Source organism: Microtus pennsylvanicus, chromosome 11 (genome assembly GCF_037038515.1).
Source record: "Microtus pennsylvanicus isolate mMicPen1 chromosome 11, mMicPen1.hap1, whole genome shotgun sequence".
Lineage (NCBI taxonomy): Eukaryota > Metazoa > Chordata > Mammalia > Rodentia > Cricetidae > Microtus > Microtus pennsylvanicus.
In genome coordinates this window covers 4,497,732-4,516,520 of record NC_134589.1, presented here as the reverse complement: position 1 = coordinate 4,516,520, position 18,789 = coordinate 4,497,732, and the positions used below count along the sequence as shown (strand labels likewise).

The 18,789-nt window shown below is 42.7% G+C and overlaps 1 protein-coding gene across 3 annotated transcripts in view; it reads right to left on the bottom strand.

Annotated features, from left to right (window-relative positions):
- Window positions 1–314: 314 nt before the first annotated feature.
- The window catches only part of Map2k6 (mitogen-activated protein kinase kinase 6), a 123,938-nt gene continuing 105,463 nt past the window's right edge, over window positions 315–18,789 (bottom strand). For all 3 annotated transcript variants that reach the window (XM_075989980.1, XM_075989981.1, XM_075989979.1), the window contains exons 11-12: window positions 8,612–8,657; window positions 315–2,932 (exon numbers count right to left, since the gene is read on the bottom strand). In XM_075989980.1, coding sequence (XP_075846095.1) covers window positions 2,855–2,932; window positions 8,612–8,657 — 124 coding nt within the window. In that variant the 3' untranslated portion in view covers window positions 315–2,854. The remainder of the gene's footprint in view (window positions 2,933–8,611; window positions 8,658–18,789) is intronic.

Genomic DNA, 18,789 nt, shown 5'->3' with positions numbered 1-18,789 from the left:
GCTCAAACTGTTTGGTACACTGAAGTATCCAATACCTTGGCCCACAGCACGAAACACAAAGGAAGTTACTGAGACAACCCACCAATGGCACCATAAGTAAGGAAACTTTGGCAAGCGTGTAAAAACTTTTGTTAGGCTTAGAAGATAGTCAAGAACTTGAAACAACAATCCATTTTAACGACATCCATAACCAATCTTCTCCATTTCAGGGGACCCTGCCATTCTAACCTCACCAGTGCCCTCAACCCTGGCTGCTGTGTATCGGAAACTCATGAAGGCTTTTACTTTTTTTATTTTTAATTTTCCTTCTTTTTAAAAAAGTACTAATTCCCAGACTCTACCTGAACCAATTAACTCCAAGTCTCTGGGCCCAGAACTTTGGCACTCATACAGACCCCTAAGTGGCTTTAAAGTATACCAGGCTTAAAGCAGCTCCTCTTCCCACTACGGTGTTTTACAAGTTCCTGCCCTGGGCTCACAGACCACACAGGCGCACAAGTGCAAAAACCATGCTCTTTGTTAAAAGCATTTCAAAGTAGGAAACCAAGTGAGACCAATCAGATCCAGACCCAAGAGATGATTTACTTCAAGAGTTTCACTAGAAGCCCCAAGAGGGTTCCGCAGGCTTTTCCCCATGACTTTCTGTTCTCATAAGATGTAACTGGAGCTGGAAGACACACATGATCTCTGTCCATGTCAGAGAGAGGAGCTTTCAGATTGGGAAAGGTGGGTGGGGAGTTGAATGAACATGATCATAGGATAATACCATGTTTCCAGCGAGAAATAAATAAAATGGCTATGTCTTCAGAGCAAAGAGAACTGTGCTTAGTCAAACAGGTATCATGGGGTGGGGGTGGGGTAATACGGTGTGTGGTGTGTGTCTGAAGGGATGCAGAGAATGTACCTATGTACAACACACTTGTGAAGGCCAGAGAACAGACTAGGTTATCTCTCCTCAGGTGCATTCCACCTTTTGTGAGAGACAGGATCTCTCACTGATCTGGACTCTCAGCATGTAACCCAGGCTCACTGAGTCACACAGGCTTCCAGAGATTTGCCCGTTTCCGCCTCCTAGGTCACATTTTCGGCTGGGCCACCATACCAGGTTTCGGTAGGTTCCAGAAATCTGAGAGGCAAGTGTTTACTGACAGCCATCTCCCCAGCCCTGACAATGGGTCTGCCCTACAGCAGAATACAGAAGAGATGTGGAAGTGTCAGACACACTCGAAACAAGTGCCCTGTGCAAGAATCTCAAAGATGAAAAAAAAAATACAATGAAAACCCAACTGTTTATGCTTCCAAATCTAGAGGAGAAGGGAAAGAGGATTCAAAGAGGTCAGGGAAGGGGGGGAAAGGCGTATTTTTTCCTTCTTCCCTTTTTATCACCATCTTGTTGTCTTCATATTCTAATAATGCCCTTGTATTAATACTGAGTCCCAAAGCAATGGTTCCTCACTATTTAGCAAAAGTCTATCTTTTCCCTGCCACTCATAAAACTTCTTAACCCTATAGGGCCACAGAAGTTTAACATAGAGAACCCATCACAAGGGAAGAGACGGTTGTTTAGTCAATTTGGTAGAATTTGAAAGTGGAGCTGGCCCCTCCCTGGTGCTATAGAAACATCTGACATGGCCTGAATCTATGACAGCTCAGCAGTCTGTTCTGAGGCAGTATTCTGAAGGACCGCTGTCTTTCCTCTTCTTCTCCCACAGCCTGTCACATAATAAGGTTTCTGTATGGCTTATGAAAGCAATCAAAGCAAGGTAGCTCATGAGTTACAAAGGCCGGGCCCAGGGGGCACATCCATGGAGGAGACTCAAGATCAGAAAGCTTCCTTTCTCTCTGAGTTCTCAAATCTCCTCTCATGACTGACTGGTGTCCTTCTAATAGAGGTGTTCCTAGAAGCTACTTGGTGGGACTTGGTTTAACAAATGAACACACAAACACACACATTCACGCACACAAACATACACATATAAACACGAGTGCGCACAGAGAGAGAGAGAGAGAAAGATAAGTCAAGATAAAAAGCACACCATTATCCATGATTTTCATTTTCCACTAAAACTATATAACACATTTGAAGAGAACCATTGTTTTGCTTTGTTTTTTACTCTTCGAGCCATGATACAAGTGACTTTCATGTTTTCCAAAGTTGGGGGTTGGGATATGATCAAGACACTTTGACAATTCATTCAAAAGATGAAGTGGTTACCCAGGATTGAGTTGAACTTTTGGCGCAGCAGCCATGACAGCTGCAAGCCACACTGCACAGGAAGAGCCCCTTTGTTTGAGATTTTTATAATATTCTTTAAAGATGCATATTAAATAACTTCCTCTGGACCACAGACATGATTGAACTTAAAAAATAAAAGCCCTATAAATACTGCCAAGTCAGCCTTGCTTCTGTATCTCCCTTCTTGCATAAAATGGAATATTTCCAACCAAGCACTGAAACATAAATATTAAAATAATAAGTGGGATACACTACAAATCTACTTTACAATTTCATCACTACTGTAGCACCTTGTTACCAGGGCCAATGCACTCATTTTGTAAAGAACACGAGAAATCTGAGAAGCTTGAGGACTTGTATGACTCGTCATTAAATATTTAATCACCTTTTCAAGTCCTAAGCCTTTATCATATTTCATCCATCTAGAGAGTTCATTCTATACTAGAGATTCCAAGGCCCCCTTTGGAGAAGAAAAAGAAAAATTAGGGAGAGAAAACCCTCAGGAAGGCAGGGTTCAATGATCTCAAGATGACTTTCTTGTTGGTGCTGTAATGAACTCACTTCACCCTGTAAGCCCACCAATCCACAGTAGGATCAACCAGTTAAGTCCATGGCTTTTTAGTCCCCAAGTATCAGTTTTACAAAAGATGCCACATCTGTCGCTTTGGATTCGTGTAGGGTGAAAAATGGGTGTTGCTGAAAAAGAGAAGAAAAATGCATGGCATTAATACTTGACATTGATAATGTACAAAATTAGCAAGTTTATCTATTTGCTTAATAAATAGGTTAATATCTCTATCGAGGAAAGTCAGATTTTTCATATCTTTTGTAAAATCAAGCACATATCTATTGATGAGCATATCTTAAAGTTATCTCTTTGCTATCTCTAATTTTGATACATCTAGGCTTCTAATACAAATAATCTATTGGTTTAGATAACCTATACAAGTATGCTACATAATTCCATTCATACAGAAATACAAAGATTGGATAAGACCATCTCTTCCAAGTCATTTTAGACAGCTGCAGTAGCAAAATGATTAAAACTTCATAGACTTAGATTCTTCCACTTCAAGGGAATAAGAACAGGGTAGTAGAACAAGATATCAATGTTGCTGAACAGTACGTGAGCAAAGAAGACATCCGTGCCCTTGACATTGGAAAACTGGTTTGAAATAAAACACCTAAGGCCACTTTCCAAGGCCACACCCACAGCTAAGAGCTCCATTTACATCAGTCTTGAGGGGTTTGATTTACTCACAGAATAACACAGACTGACAGACTACTGGTATGTTCAGAGAAACTTCAACCCAGAGATTAAAGACTGAATAAAAAAGGAAAGGAAACTTCTTTGTATACAACTCAAATTAAGTCAACTTAAAGAGAGAAAACTACAACATTAAGTCTTACACTTTGTGGAGAAAAGGTAAGGCAAGATGCAAGAGTCCACATATTTCAAGGCAAGTCAGATGATTAAGCTATTTTTTGTGTACAGGACAATCCTCCAATCTTCAGTTGGACAGACATACATTATATCATATTCATCAGTTCTTCTAGTGGGAACAGAAACTAAGCAAACAAACTCAAAAGGACAATTCTTTCAGATACCACCACCACACACCCACTCCCTTCTCTACCAGGCCCAGGTCTCCAACAGTCTGAGAGTAAGTACTCTAGTTTGAATGGATCAACATGAGTCTTTTCTCATGCAGACATGAGATGACTCACTGTTTCCCTGATGAGGGGTTCAGTTTGCAACCTCCATTCTGCCTAGCAGTAGGTTTTCTAATTATATTTGCTTGAAACCTGACAGTAGAAGGCTGCATGAGTCAGCTTTGTGGAGAACTGAATGCCCACCCATGCGAGTTTTAGGAAACAATGCCATGGGGGAAGGAACAAAGAAATAAAACCCAGAAGAAAGTAGGTGGTCACTTTTGAGCACTGTGACTCAGAACATGGAAAGATCTTCTGTTTTTGCCCATTAGAGGACATGAGCTGAGTGCTGGCTCAGAGCCTTACACCCAGTGCGAAGCTCTAGATTCAAGGCCCTTCATTCCGAGTTCCCCCATCTGCCAGCCAGTGACACCACTTTCAATTACTGACCACTTACATGGCACACTTACCACGGTTCTGTTTTTGTTGTTTTATTTTAACCATTATACCTATCAGCTTTCCCACATCCTCTTGACATTTGGGGATCTTTTAATGTGCTTTAAAAGCTTTGGACTATCAAAACAGAACATGCCAAACCTCAGTTTGCCAGATTCCCGTGCTGTCACCCCAACCTTGACTCCTATTCCGCCGTTACTAGCTCAGTCCATGGAGCTTGAGTCCATGAATGAAAGAAATCATATCATCTGAAACCTTTAATGAAAAACAAATTCTTTAGGTATCTTTTCGTTTATCCCAGAGTAAGAAAATACTGTGAGGGCCAGGAGGCAAGGGGTGAGAAAGAAAGCAGACAAGCCAATCAACAAGGAAGGTGTGCGTAGCCTTGTGTGGGGCTTAGCAACTGAGGAGTGTTGAGAACTTGATTCCTTCTCTAAGCAATGAAAAGACTAAGGATAGAAAAGGCAGCAACAGAAGATGGCTAACTAGGGTCTTAAGACAATCTCCAGGCTACAGCCCCAGTTCAAGTTCCCGCTCCAAAAGGGCCAAGTCTGAAGAGAGAAGACTCCGTAACAGTTAGGATTCCTACAGTGCCATGAAGAAGCAAGGAGATTCATAGACATGCTGCCAAAAGCAGAGAAGCAAGCCACAATCACTATTAGGCCTCCAAAACATCCCAGGTATACACCACAACCTCCAGGATTGTAGACTCAGTTACCCTTGTTTAAGCTGCAATTCGAGTCAATAATTTTCTCAGACATTTGAAGAAGACAATCACTTCGCCAGGATATCATCTAAGCAGCCTGTTTACTATTTCTGGAGGTAAACATTTAAGGCAGGAGTAGTCAAACTACAACCCATAATCCAAATTTAACTCCCTGTCTGCAAGGATTTGAATGAGAAATGTCTCCCATAAGCACAGATGCTTAAATACTTGGTCTTAAGATGGTGATGCTGTTGGGATAGATTTAGGAGGCATGACCTTGTTGGAGGAAGTGTGTCGGTGGGGAAGCTTTGTGGTTTCAAAGACTCATGCCATTCCCAGTTGGCTCTCTCTGCTTCCTGCTTGCCGTTCAAGATGTGATTTTAGCTTTCCACACCTTTGTTAGCTCCATCATCAAGGGCTCTACCCTTCTGGAAGTATCTGCCCAAATAAACCCTTCTTTCTCTAAGTTGACTTGGTCATGGTGCTTTATCACAGAAAGAGAGAAGTTACTAATATAGTTTCTGACTTTTAAATAAAGTTTTATTGAAACACAGCACATGCTCTTTTGCTTTCATGGATTGAATATCACTGCTTTCAGCTTAGTTCATTCATTGTTAACATCAACTGCAAGGCTAACCTAAAATACTAAATCTAAAGACTTTTTTAACCAAAAAAGAAGAACTGGGTGATATCTGCTATAGAAATCAAATGCTACAAAGCAGAAGTCCAAATAAATGTGCAAATCAGATGGACTTGACACATGTCTAGCCCTCAATCTGAATTAGGGTGAAAACTATCAGGGATTCTGTAAGAAGTACATATCTGAGTTGGAGTCTTGATAACAATATTCCTTTATTTGGAAAAAATGATCTTTTTCCCCCTTTGTATATCTTCACAAATTCCTAAAATTGAAACAATAGCCTCCCAACACGTGTTGCTTAGTGCTGAAGTCAGGGAGTTCCGATTCAGAGTTTCCATTTAAAAACCTCAATTCCACAGGAAAGCAGGGAACACTTATGGTCTTAAAAGGCACGTCCATTTCCAGTACCACAAAGACTAATGCCTTAAAGGGGGATGTTGCCCACACAACCTTATATTAGTAGACATGCCAAAACCCCCCTCAGTGTTTGTTAGGTTGTAGCGGGAAGGTAGACATCACCACCAGATGCTGATGTATAGGAAATACTTTTTTCCTCAAATGTTTTCTGATGAAATTTTTGATAAGAGGCCACTTAGATAAAAAAATAAATGTTCTGCACTGTAAATAGCTGAACTACAGAGAAAATATTCTCATATTAGAAATGAGTTACAATGCAGAGACATCGGGATTTGAAGTTCCATAGAATTCTACAGGAAATCCTCCCTGTCTATCACACTTCATGTGGAATTATCTTTTCACAACAGTCAGGCCAGGGAAAGGCCTCCAATTAGTTGCTTTTATAAAATAATAGCCCAAGAACAAACATTCAACTTAATGCTCAAATATCACATGTCTGTTTTTATAAAGCTGTTGAGGGTTGACTGCTGGACACTGCTCTTTTGAGGGTGGACAATGGAAGCCCAAGGAGTTGGCCTGATTCCAGTTCTTCCAATCAGAGTATGGGTCAGTGTAAATAAACCAAAGCTGACACCCAGACCTGAAGCAATGCATACCTGAGACAATCACACAGGTCACCTTTCATAACGTTTTTTTTTCCAATACCTTATTTTTAATTATGTGGATATGTGTACGGGGAGGTGGAAAGTTCACGTGAGTATCGTACCCACAGCGGCCTGAAGTTGACATCAACCTCTCCGGAGCTGGAGCTGCTGAGCTCAACCACTAAAACATCTCCATCCTCTCTTCTATGACCCTTATGGATACTCCCAAATGGCTCTTTCTCTGTGCCTCAGCTACCTCAATCCACCATTCAAAAAAGAGATACAGGAGCCTGTGCTCCTGCCATGCACTCAGCTGATCGGATGGTGAGGTTGTGCGGAGGATGGAAGAGTGCACCTTGTGACAGCTGCTAGCAGGCCCACTAATAAAAGATCTCAATCAAATTTGTTCTTCCATCTCTCGGAATTGGACAGCATCATAATTCTCCTATGATGGCTATCAATTAACTGCCAACTTGACCTAACCCAAAACCACCTGAGAAGAGAATCTCAATGAGGAATTATCTGCCTTGGGTTAGCCTGTGTGCATGTCCGGGAGAGACTGCCTAAATTGAGTTTGTTCTATGAGAAGATCCAGTTCACTGTGGGCGCCACTACTCCCTAGGCAGAGGGTCCTAGGCAGTGTTTTCAGAGCAGTGAGATCAAGCTAAATGCAAACAGGCAGACAACTTGTACTTCTTTCTGTCTCTGCTCTTAACCAGGAGTGGGATATGAAGACTTGTGCCTTAACAGACTGCTGTCCTGACTTCCTGGCAGTGGTGGAATAGCCGAGAACCATGAACTAAAATATACCCTTCCTCTCCTGAGTTGCTCGTTGTTGGTGTGGCTTATCATAGCATCAGAAATGAAACTAGAACATCTCCCTCCCAGTGCTAAGATTCAAACCTTAGTCATCAGGATAGATCTGAGGGGAGGTAGTAAACACAAATTCACATAGAGCCTAAATTTTGTATTCCTCTCCCAAGTGTATTCATCGCATATTCAACATCTCTTTTGGTAGAAATACTACACAGAGCAACCGTGCTGGGGGTTTGTTTTCGCCCATGTTTTACTGATAGGACAAACAGTAAATACAGAGGCAGGCATTTTACTTCTTTCCTTCAAAATGAAGACAGCAAAAGGTAAGGAGAAAGAAATTCATCTAATTTGCCAACAGTTTGTTCTGAAAATTTGATGGGCCACATAGCTGGTAAGTTATCTCACGGATGTCTCTTAACTCATACATCCAATACATTTATCGTGGGAATCTTCCAAATTTGAAAACGTAAATATTACGGACATAAGTGTTTTCCAGGTTTACCCACATGGAGAACAGCACTGGGAAAGATGACATAGTCTGAGTTTGCATCAAAAGAAGAGAGAGAGAGAGAGAGAGAGAGAGAGAGAGAGAGAGAGAGAGAGAGAGAAAGAAAGAAAGAGAAGGAAGGAAAAAAGGAAGGAAGGAAGGAAGGAAGGAAGGAAGGAAGGAAGGAAGGAAGGAAAATGAGCATAAGCCAGCAAGATGGTTCAGCAAGGAAAAGCACTTGCCGCCAATCCTGGCGGCCTGAGTTCAATTCCCAGGACCCACATGGTAGAAGGAAAGAACTGACTCCGACAAGTTGTCCTCTGACATCATGTGCGCTGTGACAATGAATATCTACAAATATACAAATGCATGCACATAAAATAAATAGAATATTTTTAAAGGACAAAACACAATGAGAAGGGCCCTTCACTGTTTCTTTAGTCCAGTTCCTGGGAATCAACCATCTCTTAATGGGATCAACTCTTCCTACTTGATGATCTACTCATCATCTTAGTCATGGCTGCTTCACAGTTAGTTAGTTAGTTAGTTAGTTAGTTAGTCAGTCAGGTAGGTGGGTAGGTAGGTAGTTAACACACACCAAAGTGTTCACACTCACCATAAGCTCTGGATATGTGGGCCGTTCTTTGGAATTTTTCTTCAAGCTTAAAGAAAAAAAAAATAATCACATTAAAAATCTAGAAACCATTTTTCACTGTTAGGATTTAAAAACCAGTGTAAGACTGACCATAACTTTTTTTTTTAATGCAGATAAAACAGGTTTCCTATCTCAACTTCTCAGAAACTATGTTTTAAACCACTGTGGGCTTAGATGAGTAAGTGTGGAAGTGGAGTGTTGGGGTGTGTTTGTTTTCCCTTAATTCAACCATGAGTGCCCTTCCGTCCAACTGTTCTGATCTAGAGCCATCGCCTTCCCAAACCTCCATGTACTTTCCTTCAGGGTAGCTTCTGATCCCGCCTCCCGGAAAAGAACCAGCAAACGCTTCTCACAGGACACTGAGCTCTGCACCCCTTCACTCCCTTTTCCCCTTCCATACACGGCTGGCTTAGACACGCTCCTACCCAAACCTGACTGGGACAGAAACCGCGAACCTGAATTCAACTGAGGTAGTGCGCCTTGTTCACTGTGTCTTGGTGGATAAGAAAGGAAGGCATATTCAGTCAGCAAATTAGCAATTATTCTTAGAAATATTTTGTGGTTCTGCAGTACTGTCTAGTGGTCACTCAGTTCTCTGAATAGCCAGACATTTAATTGCATTTGATACCAGAGGCAATCCTCATAAAACTGCAACGTGAAAGAGACCAAACCCGTCCCCCTGTCCTCAACCCACCCCATTCTCTCTCCACCCCTGGCTCTGAAATGGGAAAGGAAAAGCAACACTTTACTTCACATTAGAGTTCCAGGTTATAGAATGGGGAAAAGGATGGCCTTGGAAACGAGGGGGTGCAAAATAACCTCAGTACTCTGTAGCCACTGGACCATAAAATAAACGCGAATGAAAAAAAAAAAGCTGTCAATAAAGTTGAAGAAGCACAATATGACAGTATATTAGGTTGCTAGAATTTGTGCTGAGGGGTCCTTGTGAGCAAGAGAGGTCTTGCACACATGTCACGAGCTCTGCTGCACCCACAGAAGCTAATCACCGTGAGGGAAGCAAAGGACAGATCTGTGGGAGGGTGACGTCATTGGGAGATTTGGAACCACACAGTTTTAAGCAAAACGAAATTCTTTTTAAAAATTAAAACGAGAGGAAGCTTTTTGAACCAAAACAACTTAAAAGCAGCCTACCAGTTTATTCCAGGCAATGCTGTGGGTAGAAGCCAGGGAACCTGAGACAGGGTACAGGTAGAGGTGAGGACAGAAGTTGCAACCTGGAACTGAGGGCACACCTAGGACCTAGTGACCTCAGGGACCAGACAACCTATGAGAGAAAGTTCATCTCAACTGGGGATAAAAATAGAGCGCATTAGAAAGAAGAATTATCAACTGTCAGCGTGGGGCTGGGATGAGAATGTGTGCCTCGGTGAAATGAATGTGTTTTCAACCCACTCCTGGCTCTGCATACACCTATTTTCTAGAGTCAATGTTGGTGGTTCCCAATGGTGGTGATCCTGTACCTACGCCCCAGGGAACATCTCTCTATGTCTGGAGGCATTTTTGGTTGTTGCAACTCATCAGCAGTGCTGTTGCAAGCATTTGACAGAGGCCAAGGATGTTGCTAAGCATCCTTCAATGAACAAGCCTATTTCCCATAACAAAGATAATTCATTAAAAATGCCCTTGGTGCAGACAACAAGAGGTCAAGAATCCTTGAACTGGACTGTGTGTCATTGGGTGGCCCTCTTTATTTTTTTTCTCAATTTCCTATTTCCTTCTCTAAAATGGAACTCCTTTAGAAGAATCATCTCCAGTCGTTTCATATGCTATCTGCTTATATTCTCATCACGGAAACCTCCTATCTCTCTCCGCTGTCTTCCGAGAAACTAAAAGTTGTCTAAATTCAAGTATTAGCTAAATTGCCCTCTGGGTATTACTGCCTTGTACACAGAGCCTAGATTATTTTTATTACCCAGGAGCCCCAAATATCCAGCTATTTTCAAAGCAAATCTAAACCTAGAAATTCTTCTTCATTGGTTAATCAGTTTTACTTATTAAATCAATAAAAAAGAAACATAAACACAACATTAAAACTACACTCAATATTAAAATAATTAAATAGGAAATCTGAGGGGCCAGCAAGATGGTTCAACTGGGTAAGGGCATTTACTGCCAAGACTGGTAACCTGAGCTTTATTCCTGGAACCCACATAGTAGAAGGAGAGAACAGACTCCCGGATGTTACCCTCTGACCTCCATATGTACGCCATGGCTGCTTACACCCAACAGAAGGAAAGGAAGGAAGGAAGGAGGGAGGGAGGGTCAGAGGGAAGGGAAGGGAAAGAGAGGAGGGAGGGAGGGAGGGAGGGAGGGAGGGAGGGAGGGAGGGAGGGAGGGAGAGAGGGAGATAGAGAAGGGGAGGGAATGAAAATGTTTAAAGTAAATTAAATCTGGAACACTTTTATGTTCTACCTTCCCATAACTAACCTTTTACTCAATTGTAGAACTAAGGGAACGGTTAGCTAAGAGAAACATCTTGATCTTGAAATGTTAAGATCTTGCAGTTGGTCTAAAGACTTTAAAAGTTCCTCTTTTTTGATGTTCTTGTCATTGCGACACTAGAGAGAGAACCCCAGACCTTGCACAGCTAGGAAAGTACTCTACCACCGGGCTATATAGCCTCATCCCTGAGGCTTTCAAGTTTAAAGTAAAAGCGACCTCGAGACAGGACATTTTTATCCTTATTACAGTTTACAAAATTTTCTGTCTTGTTTTAATCTGTATTTTTGAAATTGGAAAAAGTCACCAAGTTGATCAGTGAGAACGTGTTAAGATTTCTCAAACCTCAGAGGCTGTTGCCCAATTGCCCAATAGCTACTTCTTGACTTACGGCCCCTGGTCAGAAAGGAAAGTTTATCCCCACCTACAGAGTTGTAATAAGAAGGACTTACACAGTAGCTGGCCCTGGTAATGATGCCTGTAATTCCAGCACACAGGAGGCTGAAGCAGAAGGATTATAGAATCAAGGCCAGCCTGGGCTACAGGGGGACTTTTAGGACAGTCTAGTGCATACAGTAAAACCCTATCTACAGAAGAAGACATAATAGCAGAAGGGAGAAAGGGAGGAAGGAATGAAGGGAAAGAAAGACCGTTCATTGAATTAGTATAACACATCTAACCTATTCTCTCCATCTTTCAAATCAAAAACACTTCAAACGTGGCACTAAGAATAGCAAAAAATACCCAAGATAAAGTTGGGGCGGAAGCAAATTTTCCATGTTTAATAGGAAACGCTTGAAATTCCGTATAAAATAACAACCTCGGTGTTCAAAGGCACACCACTTTCTTCTTGGATCGAAGTCTGACTTTTGAATGTTCGAGTGGCTTGTCATTTTCAAGTGTGCAATTAGCTAACGTCTCTAATTCCTCTTCCAAATGCCACAACACAGGGTCCTGACCATGGCTGACACTCCAAAACAGATCCGTGCTGTCTCGAGAATTGCTGGCTTGAAGTTTATGCTGACCAGAGGTTTTCTGCCTATTTGAACTCCCCCTGATCATTTCCAAGAAGGGCTATTTGGTGTGTCCACAGAATAAAAACACAGTGTGCCTCTGAAGCCATACATTTGTCAAAAGACAAATAAATAATCTACTGCCTCTTTCGCTGCCCTTTTCTGAACAAGCAGAATGTGTTTAATTGACTCTTTCATTCTAGCTCCTGAGTCAAACAGTATTGACATCTGGACATCCGGACAGGCCTCTAACACACTTGGGTATGGCAATGGGCTCGCTCTTTAGCTGGGTACCGAGACTCCAAAGTAGGTCTGGAGGAATCATTGTGGCAGCAGGCAGCTTGTTTCTATTCAGTTTCTTGTGTGAACACTTACAAAGAGGTTCTAGTGAAAACTGCCAAGCTTTTTTTCTTTATGGTTCCGTAAAGAAAGCGCTAACCCTGTGAGCATACAGACCTGAGCATGATCCCCAAAACCCACAGAAAAAGCCAAGAGCAGCCGCTCACACTTCTAATTTGAGCACTGAGGAGGTAAAGAGAGGAAGATCCTTGGGCTTTGTGGCCAGCCAGCCAAGCTGAATGAGACACCGTGTCTCAAAAAATAAGGTGGATCATAGCCAAGAAACGACACCTGCAGCTGACCTCCGCCCCTTCACATGTACACATAATACCTACATGCACACAAAAACATACACAACACACGTGCATGAACAACTATATACACTCAAATCCATTCACTATATATATGTGTGTGTGTACAATATATATGCACACAACACAAAACATATGAATCATATATGTATGTGTGTATGGTCCATAATATATATATACATATAAATGTGTGTGTACATTTTGTATATACACATATATTCTCTATCTGCTAAGATCCCACTTTTGATAAACTCTTATATTAAACCTTTTACAAGACTAGACTATAAGGATTTCCTATTAGAATTCAGCATTTATATCCAAAAACAAGGCTTGCTTTGTCATGTGGTGGCTTGAATGAGAACTGCTCCCCATAGTCTAAGGCATTTGAATACTCGGGCCTCATTCGGTGACACCGTTCACTGTTGGGAGCAGTTCAGAAGGTGTGGCCTTGCTGGAGGAAGTATGTCACTGGGGACTGACTGGCTTTTAGAGCTTAAAGATCTGACCCTATGACTGAGCTAGGCCCTCTGAGTGTGGGCAACAGTTACATGGCTTGGTCTATCTGAGGAGACCCTGGCAGTGGGACCAGGATCTATCCCTGGAGCATGAACTGGCTTTTTGGAGCCCATTCCCTACGCAGGGATGCCTTGCTTGGTCTTGATGTGTGTGTGTGTGTGGGGGGGGGGGTGATCCTGCCTCAACTTGATATGCCAGGCTTTGTTGACTTCCTATAGGAGGCCATACCCTCTAGGAGGAGTGGAGAGGAGGTGGCAGGGGAGAGGGAGGGGAAACTGTGGTTGGTATGTAAAATGAATAAAATAAAATAAAAAAAGCTCTTGCCCTACTCCCTGTTCACTCTCTGGTTTCTGCTTGAGGTTCAAGATGTGAGCCCCTGGCTGTTATTCCAGCCACCATGCCTACTGTTTGCTGCCTCGCCTTCTTGCCATGATAGATTTATCCCTCTGAAACCACAACCTCTTTCTTCCAGAAATCTCCTTGAGTGGTGTTTTGTCACAGCAATAGAAAAGCAACTAATACAGGTCAGTACTACCCACACTGAAGAGTCTTTAAATCTCAGTGGCAAAAACACACTGGGGAAAAGGAGCAGCCATCTGCTCTGCTGTTTTGAAATAAATACATAAAAAAAAAGTATTTCTAAGAATTGGTGTTTCTCTGTTTTCCTCTGAAATACTTCGAGATGCTGACTCAGGTGAGAACTTTGAAAAGGACTCCGGTACCACAGAAAATAATCCCAAGGAGTGACTAGTGGGATAATATGAAACTAAAGTTCCTTTGCAGCCAAAGAAATAACCATCAGAGTAAAAAGACAGCCAACGGAACGGGAGAAAAGTCTTTGCCATCCACACCCCAGATGAGGATTTACTACCTCATCTACATAATGGCAAGTTTTGAACACCCCAATAAATAAATCTTCCAATCAATCAATGGGCTAATGGACTATATAGATGACTCTCAAAAGAAAGGCAAATGACAATAAATACTTGAAAATATTTTCAACATCCTTGGCTATCCCAGAACTCCAAATTAAGAACGCTCTGAGAGTCCATCTCCTCTTAGATGTGATTGCTATTTCCAATAAAAAGAGAGGGCACAGAAAGAATGTACAAGCCAGAGGGTGTGGGGAAGGGCGGTAAGACGCTGAGTTCTGCACACAACATAGCTTTGCACACATCAACTTATGACAGCTGTTACTACGAAAGAAGACCCCCTCTCTGCAGAAGATCAAGTCCATCAAAATTCCAGAATGGATGGGGAGAGGTCTCTGGAGACCCCCATCCTGTGTTGTTGATGGTTGCTTGGGGAGGGAGAGCCATTCTCCTTGGAGGACTTGTAGCGCTAATTGGACTTCAGGGATTCTTAATAATCATTTAAGAAAAGGACAGGAAGTTGGGAGGCAGACAAGGTGGTAGCAGTAAGGGAAGCTGGATGGAGGTAGTGGTGGACAGATATGATAAAAAAAAAATACAGTCTGTATATATTGATGAAAGTTCCAAACAAAATAATGTTTAAAAAAAGAAAGCAAACAGAAGAAATGATGGAAAAGGTGCAGAAAAAGAGAAGCCTTTGTTCACTGCTGTGGGTAAACTTGTACAGCTACTTTGGAAATGACAATGGAGGTTTGGTATGAATCTAAAACTAGAATCACCATAGGACCCAGCTCTGTCACCTCCACTACCAGCTTCCCAGGCATACACTGAGAACTCTATGTCCCATTACAAATGTTTCCCAACTAAGCATATCTTCACTCAATCACAATAACTGAAAGGGCCAATAGCCTAGACGTCCATTATCCAGATGGATGGAATAAGAATAAGTGTGTAGGTGTGGGTGGGTAGATGTGGTAGAAATGTCTTTATCTGCAAAGAAACATAAAACTCTGACATTTGCAGGAGAAGAGATGGAACTGGAGATCATGTCAAGTGAGCAAAACCACTCAGGAAAACAAGGGCCCCATCATATGAGGAGTCAGAATTTTAATTTTGGAGAAATGGGATGAGTACAAGTGTGTGTGTGTGTGTGTGTGTGTGTGTGTGTGTGTGTGTGCCTGTAGGGTTTTGTGTATGTATGAGGACCCAGGTTCAGTTCCCAAGACCCACATGGTGGCTCACAACAGCTATCTATAAGTCTAAGTCTAGGGGACCTGATAGTCTCCTCTGGTCCCCAAGGGCTCCTCCTACCATATATTGTATACAAACATACACTCAGGCATACATGCACCCACAAAAACAATAAATAAATAAAGTTTTACAGTTTTTAAAATGGTTTGTCTCTCCTGAATAAATTAGGAATGTGGGGGTCACGGGAGAGGGGAGAAGGGGAGAAGGGAGTGAGGGGAGGGGAGAAAAATGTATAGTTCAATAAAAGCAATAAAAATTATTTAGAAATAAAAAAGACCTCCTCTCTGACAACTTCCAGAATGACATGTTATGAGTTTTGTCATTATTGTTACTATTATTAATGAACTCCATCACTGAGACAAACTTCTGCATTGTATGCAAATAAAATAACAGTGTTAACAGAGTTGCCAGACTTTCAACAGTCACAGGAAATCCACAACAGATCAGCAGCCCAAAATATCTAGATGAATAAACTGTTACATCTGGGGTTACAATTCAGAGAAAAGGAGAAAGAGAAGGACTTCACAGAGGGACAGTCATGAGAACTCTGAGTATTGGGGGGAGGTGGGAACAATGTGGTCACTATAGAACGAGCAAAAACCAGACACCTGGACTCTCTGCCCAGACATGCACACATTAAAATTAGAACGCATTCACCTCTCAAGGGTTTTGACTTTTTTTGTTGTTGTTTTGGAGGGTTTTTGTCTGTTTTTTCTGTACCCTGGGGACGGAACCCAGGGTCTCACACACGCTAGGCAACTGCTCTACTCACTTAAGTTCCAACATCATTTTTATAAATGTCTGCAGAAGTTTCAACGCTTTGATTCCTTAGGGGAAAACATTAAAGCTGAATAAGAGGGGGAAGGACCAGTTTGATGAAGAATAGTAACTGAACAATGGTACGGGCTGCCCACAAAAAACATTAGGGAATGCTCAGCAGCTGAAGGCTTGTTCACAGAGCTGACGTCTAATCGGGGTTCTCACCACATGCTTAGAGGTTGCATCTGAAGTACACTGTGGTGATTTGAATAAAAATGCCCCCCATCCCATAAACCCATAGGGAGCGGCACTATTAGGAGGTGTGGCCTGTTGGGGTAGGCGTGGCTTTGTTAGAGGAGGCTTGTCATTAGGGATGAGTTTTGAGGCCTCAGATGCTTGAGGTAGGCCCAGTATGACATTCTCTTCCTACTGCCTTCAGATCCAGATGCAGAACTCTCAGCTCCTTCTCCAGTACCATGTCTGCCTGCATGCCACCATGCTTCCCACCATGACAATAATGGACTAAACCTCTGAACTGTAGGCCAGGCCCAATTCAATGTTTTTCCTTTGTAACAGTTGCTGTGGTCATGACATCTCTTCACAGCAATAGGAACCCTAAGTAAGACAAATACTAAGGTTGGAATACTTGAAAAAAAAACTGATGCTGAGCTTGGGAGTCAGCACTTTGGAAAACTTTGCCAGAGACTGGCCACCGAATGTACAAGGACAGCAGAGAACTACATTAAACCGTGGATCCACAACAGGAGACTCCGCGTTCTGGAACTTTTCACACCTGGCATGTTCTTCCCTAAGCTTCATGAAATACCCAGAATCCTTAGGGAAGGGGCCCAGGTAGGAGAAGGGCAATTGAAAGGGTGTTTGAAGACACTTCTTGCCACAGGCTCCTCGCCTGCGAGAGCTCTCCTGAGATGTCTGGGAGTCAACGATGGTCCATGACTCACGGCTTTTCCTATGTGACCTTTAAACACTTGAGGATAAGGGGGGGACAAGGAAACAAAATAAAAACAAAAACCATCAAGTTTCTTGAGTCTAGAAGGCAAAATCACGCATGACCCAGCTTCAAGCTGGCAGATGCACCCCCTCACCCACACAATCACTCAAGGAAAACAGGACGCACTTCGGGAGACGAGAGAAGGGAGGGGACACTTTTATTAAAGACATCCAACAGCATTGTCCTAGTGCCCAGTACTCCAGCTCTCTCTGGTCTTTCCGCCAAAAAGAAAACTTGAAATAAAGCGTCATGGTAGCCTCGTAAAACATGAGGGGAAAGCACCAGGGGCAGGAAGGGGGTGAGCACCAAGCAACCGTCCAAAAGGTCTTAAGCAACAAAGAGTTTCCCTGTCTCATCATATTTTCCAGCAAAAGCTGTATTTGAAACACCACTTCCACAGAAGCAAGGCCAATGGAGTATTGCCTCAGCATTCTCTCTGTACCTCAGGGAGACTTCCAGGTCTAGGTCAATTCTCAGTGGCAACTGTGGTTGGGACTGCTTCCTCCAAGAAGCACGGTTGGGAAGACAGACAGCTCTGACCCACCCACTCCCTCCTCACTCCTATCTGTTTTCACAGAAGAGCCATCTAGACTAACTTCTTTCCACCTTGGCATCTTCCCCCCGGCAGCGTCTGCAGTTATCACTACCATTCTGCTACATTAAGCATCATGGTCACCGTGTAGACAGACATCACGAGAGTACCTGGAAAATACTACGTCCTCCTTACTCTCCTTGACCACATGAGTAACACCCTTTCCTCTTTGTGCTTCAGCTTTCTTTGGATTTGCCTCCAAATCCTCAACAGTGCCTGCTAGAACTGCACAGGCAAATTCATCCACAGTCAACGTGGGTTCAGCAGAAGGCAAAGCTCTGCCTAACTTGTACACATCCAAGCAATGTTCTTGAGTGCCCCAGAATCTCCTCAGCACAAAGAAATTTTTGCATCAATTCCCCATCCCAAGCCTTCCACCAGGCTCGCTACCTTTGTCTGTAACCAATATCAGATCGCTTACAGTTCTATCCTGGTTTCATTTCCATTGCTTGAATAAAAAGACAGGACCCAACTTATGACACAAAAGGTTCTTTTTAGCTCACAATACCAGGTTATAGTCCAGCACAGGAACCCAAACCCAGGGAATGACACCACTCACTTTTAGGCTCAGCCCACATCCATTGGCCTAATCAAAACAATCCCCTCACAGATTTCCCACAGGCCAACCTGTTCTAAATAATCCTTCACTGAGACTCTAGGAGTGTGTGAAGGCAACAGCTAAAATTAACCGGCCACCACAAAGTCCTGGAGAGGTTTTCCCTGCTTTGTTGATGTGATACAGTACAATCCTCCCAATGCCATCTTTCCTGTTTCACTCACCTTAGTTGGAGAAATGCCTCCCAAGGCCTCCGCTCAGGTTTTATATCCTACACACACACACCACACCATCTTAATTTATATCCTCCAAATATCCTATGCATATCTCCATTCCTGGTCTTGCCAATCCAATCGTGATGCTACCAAATAAATACTGGCATCATTGAATCCCCTCCTAGACTTGGAATTGGGGCTAGGGGCAAGGCCTGTGTCCTGCAGCATGCGGGACACACTCCA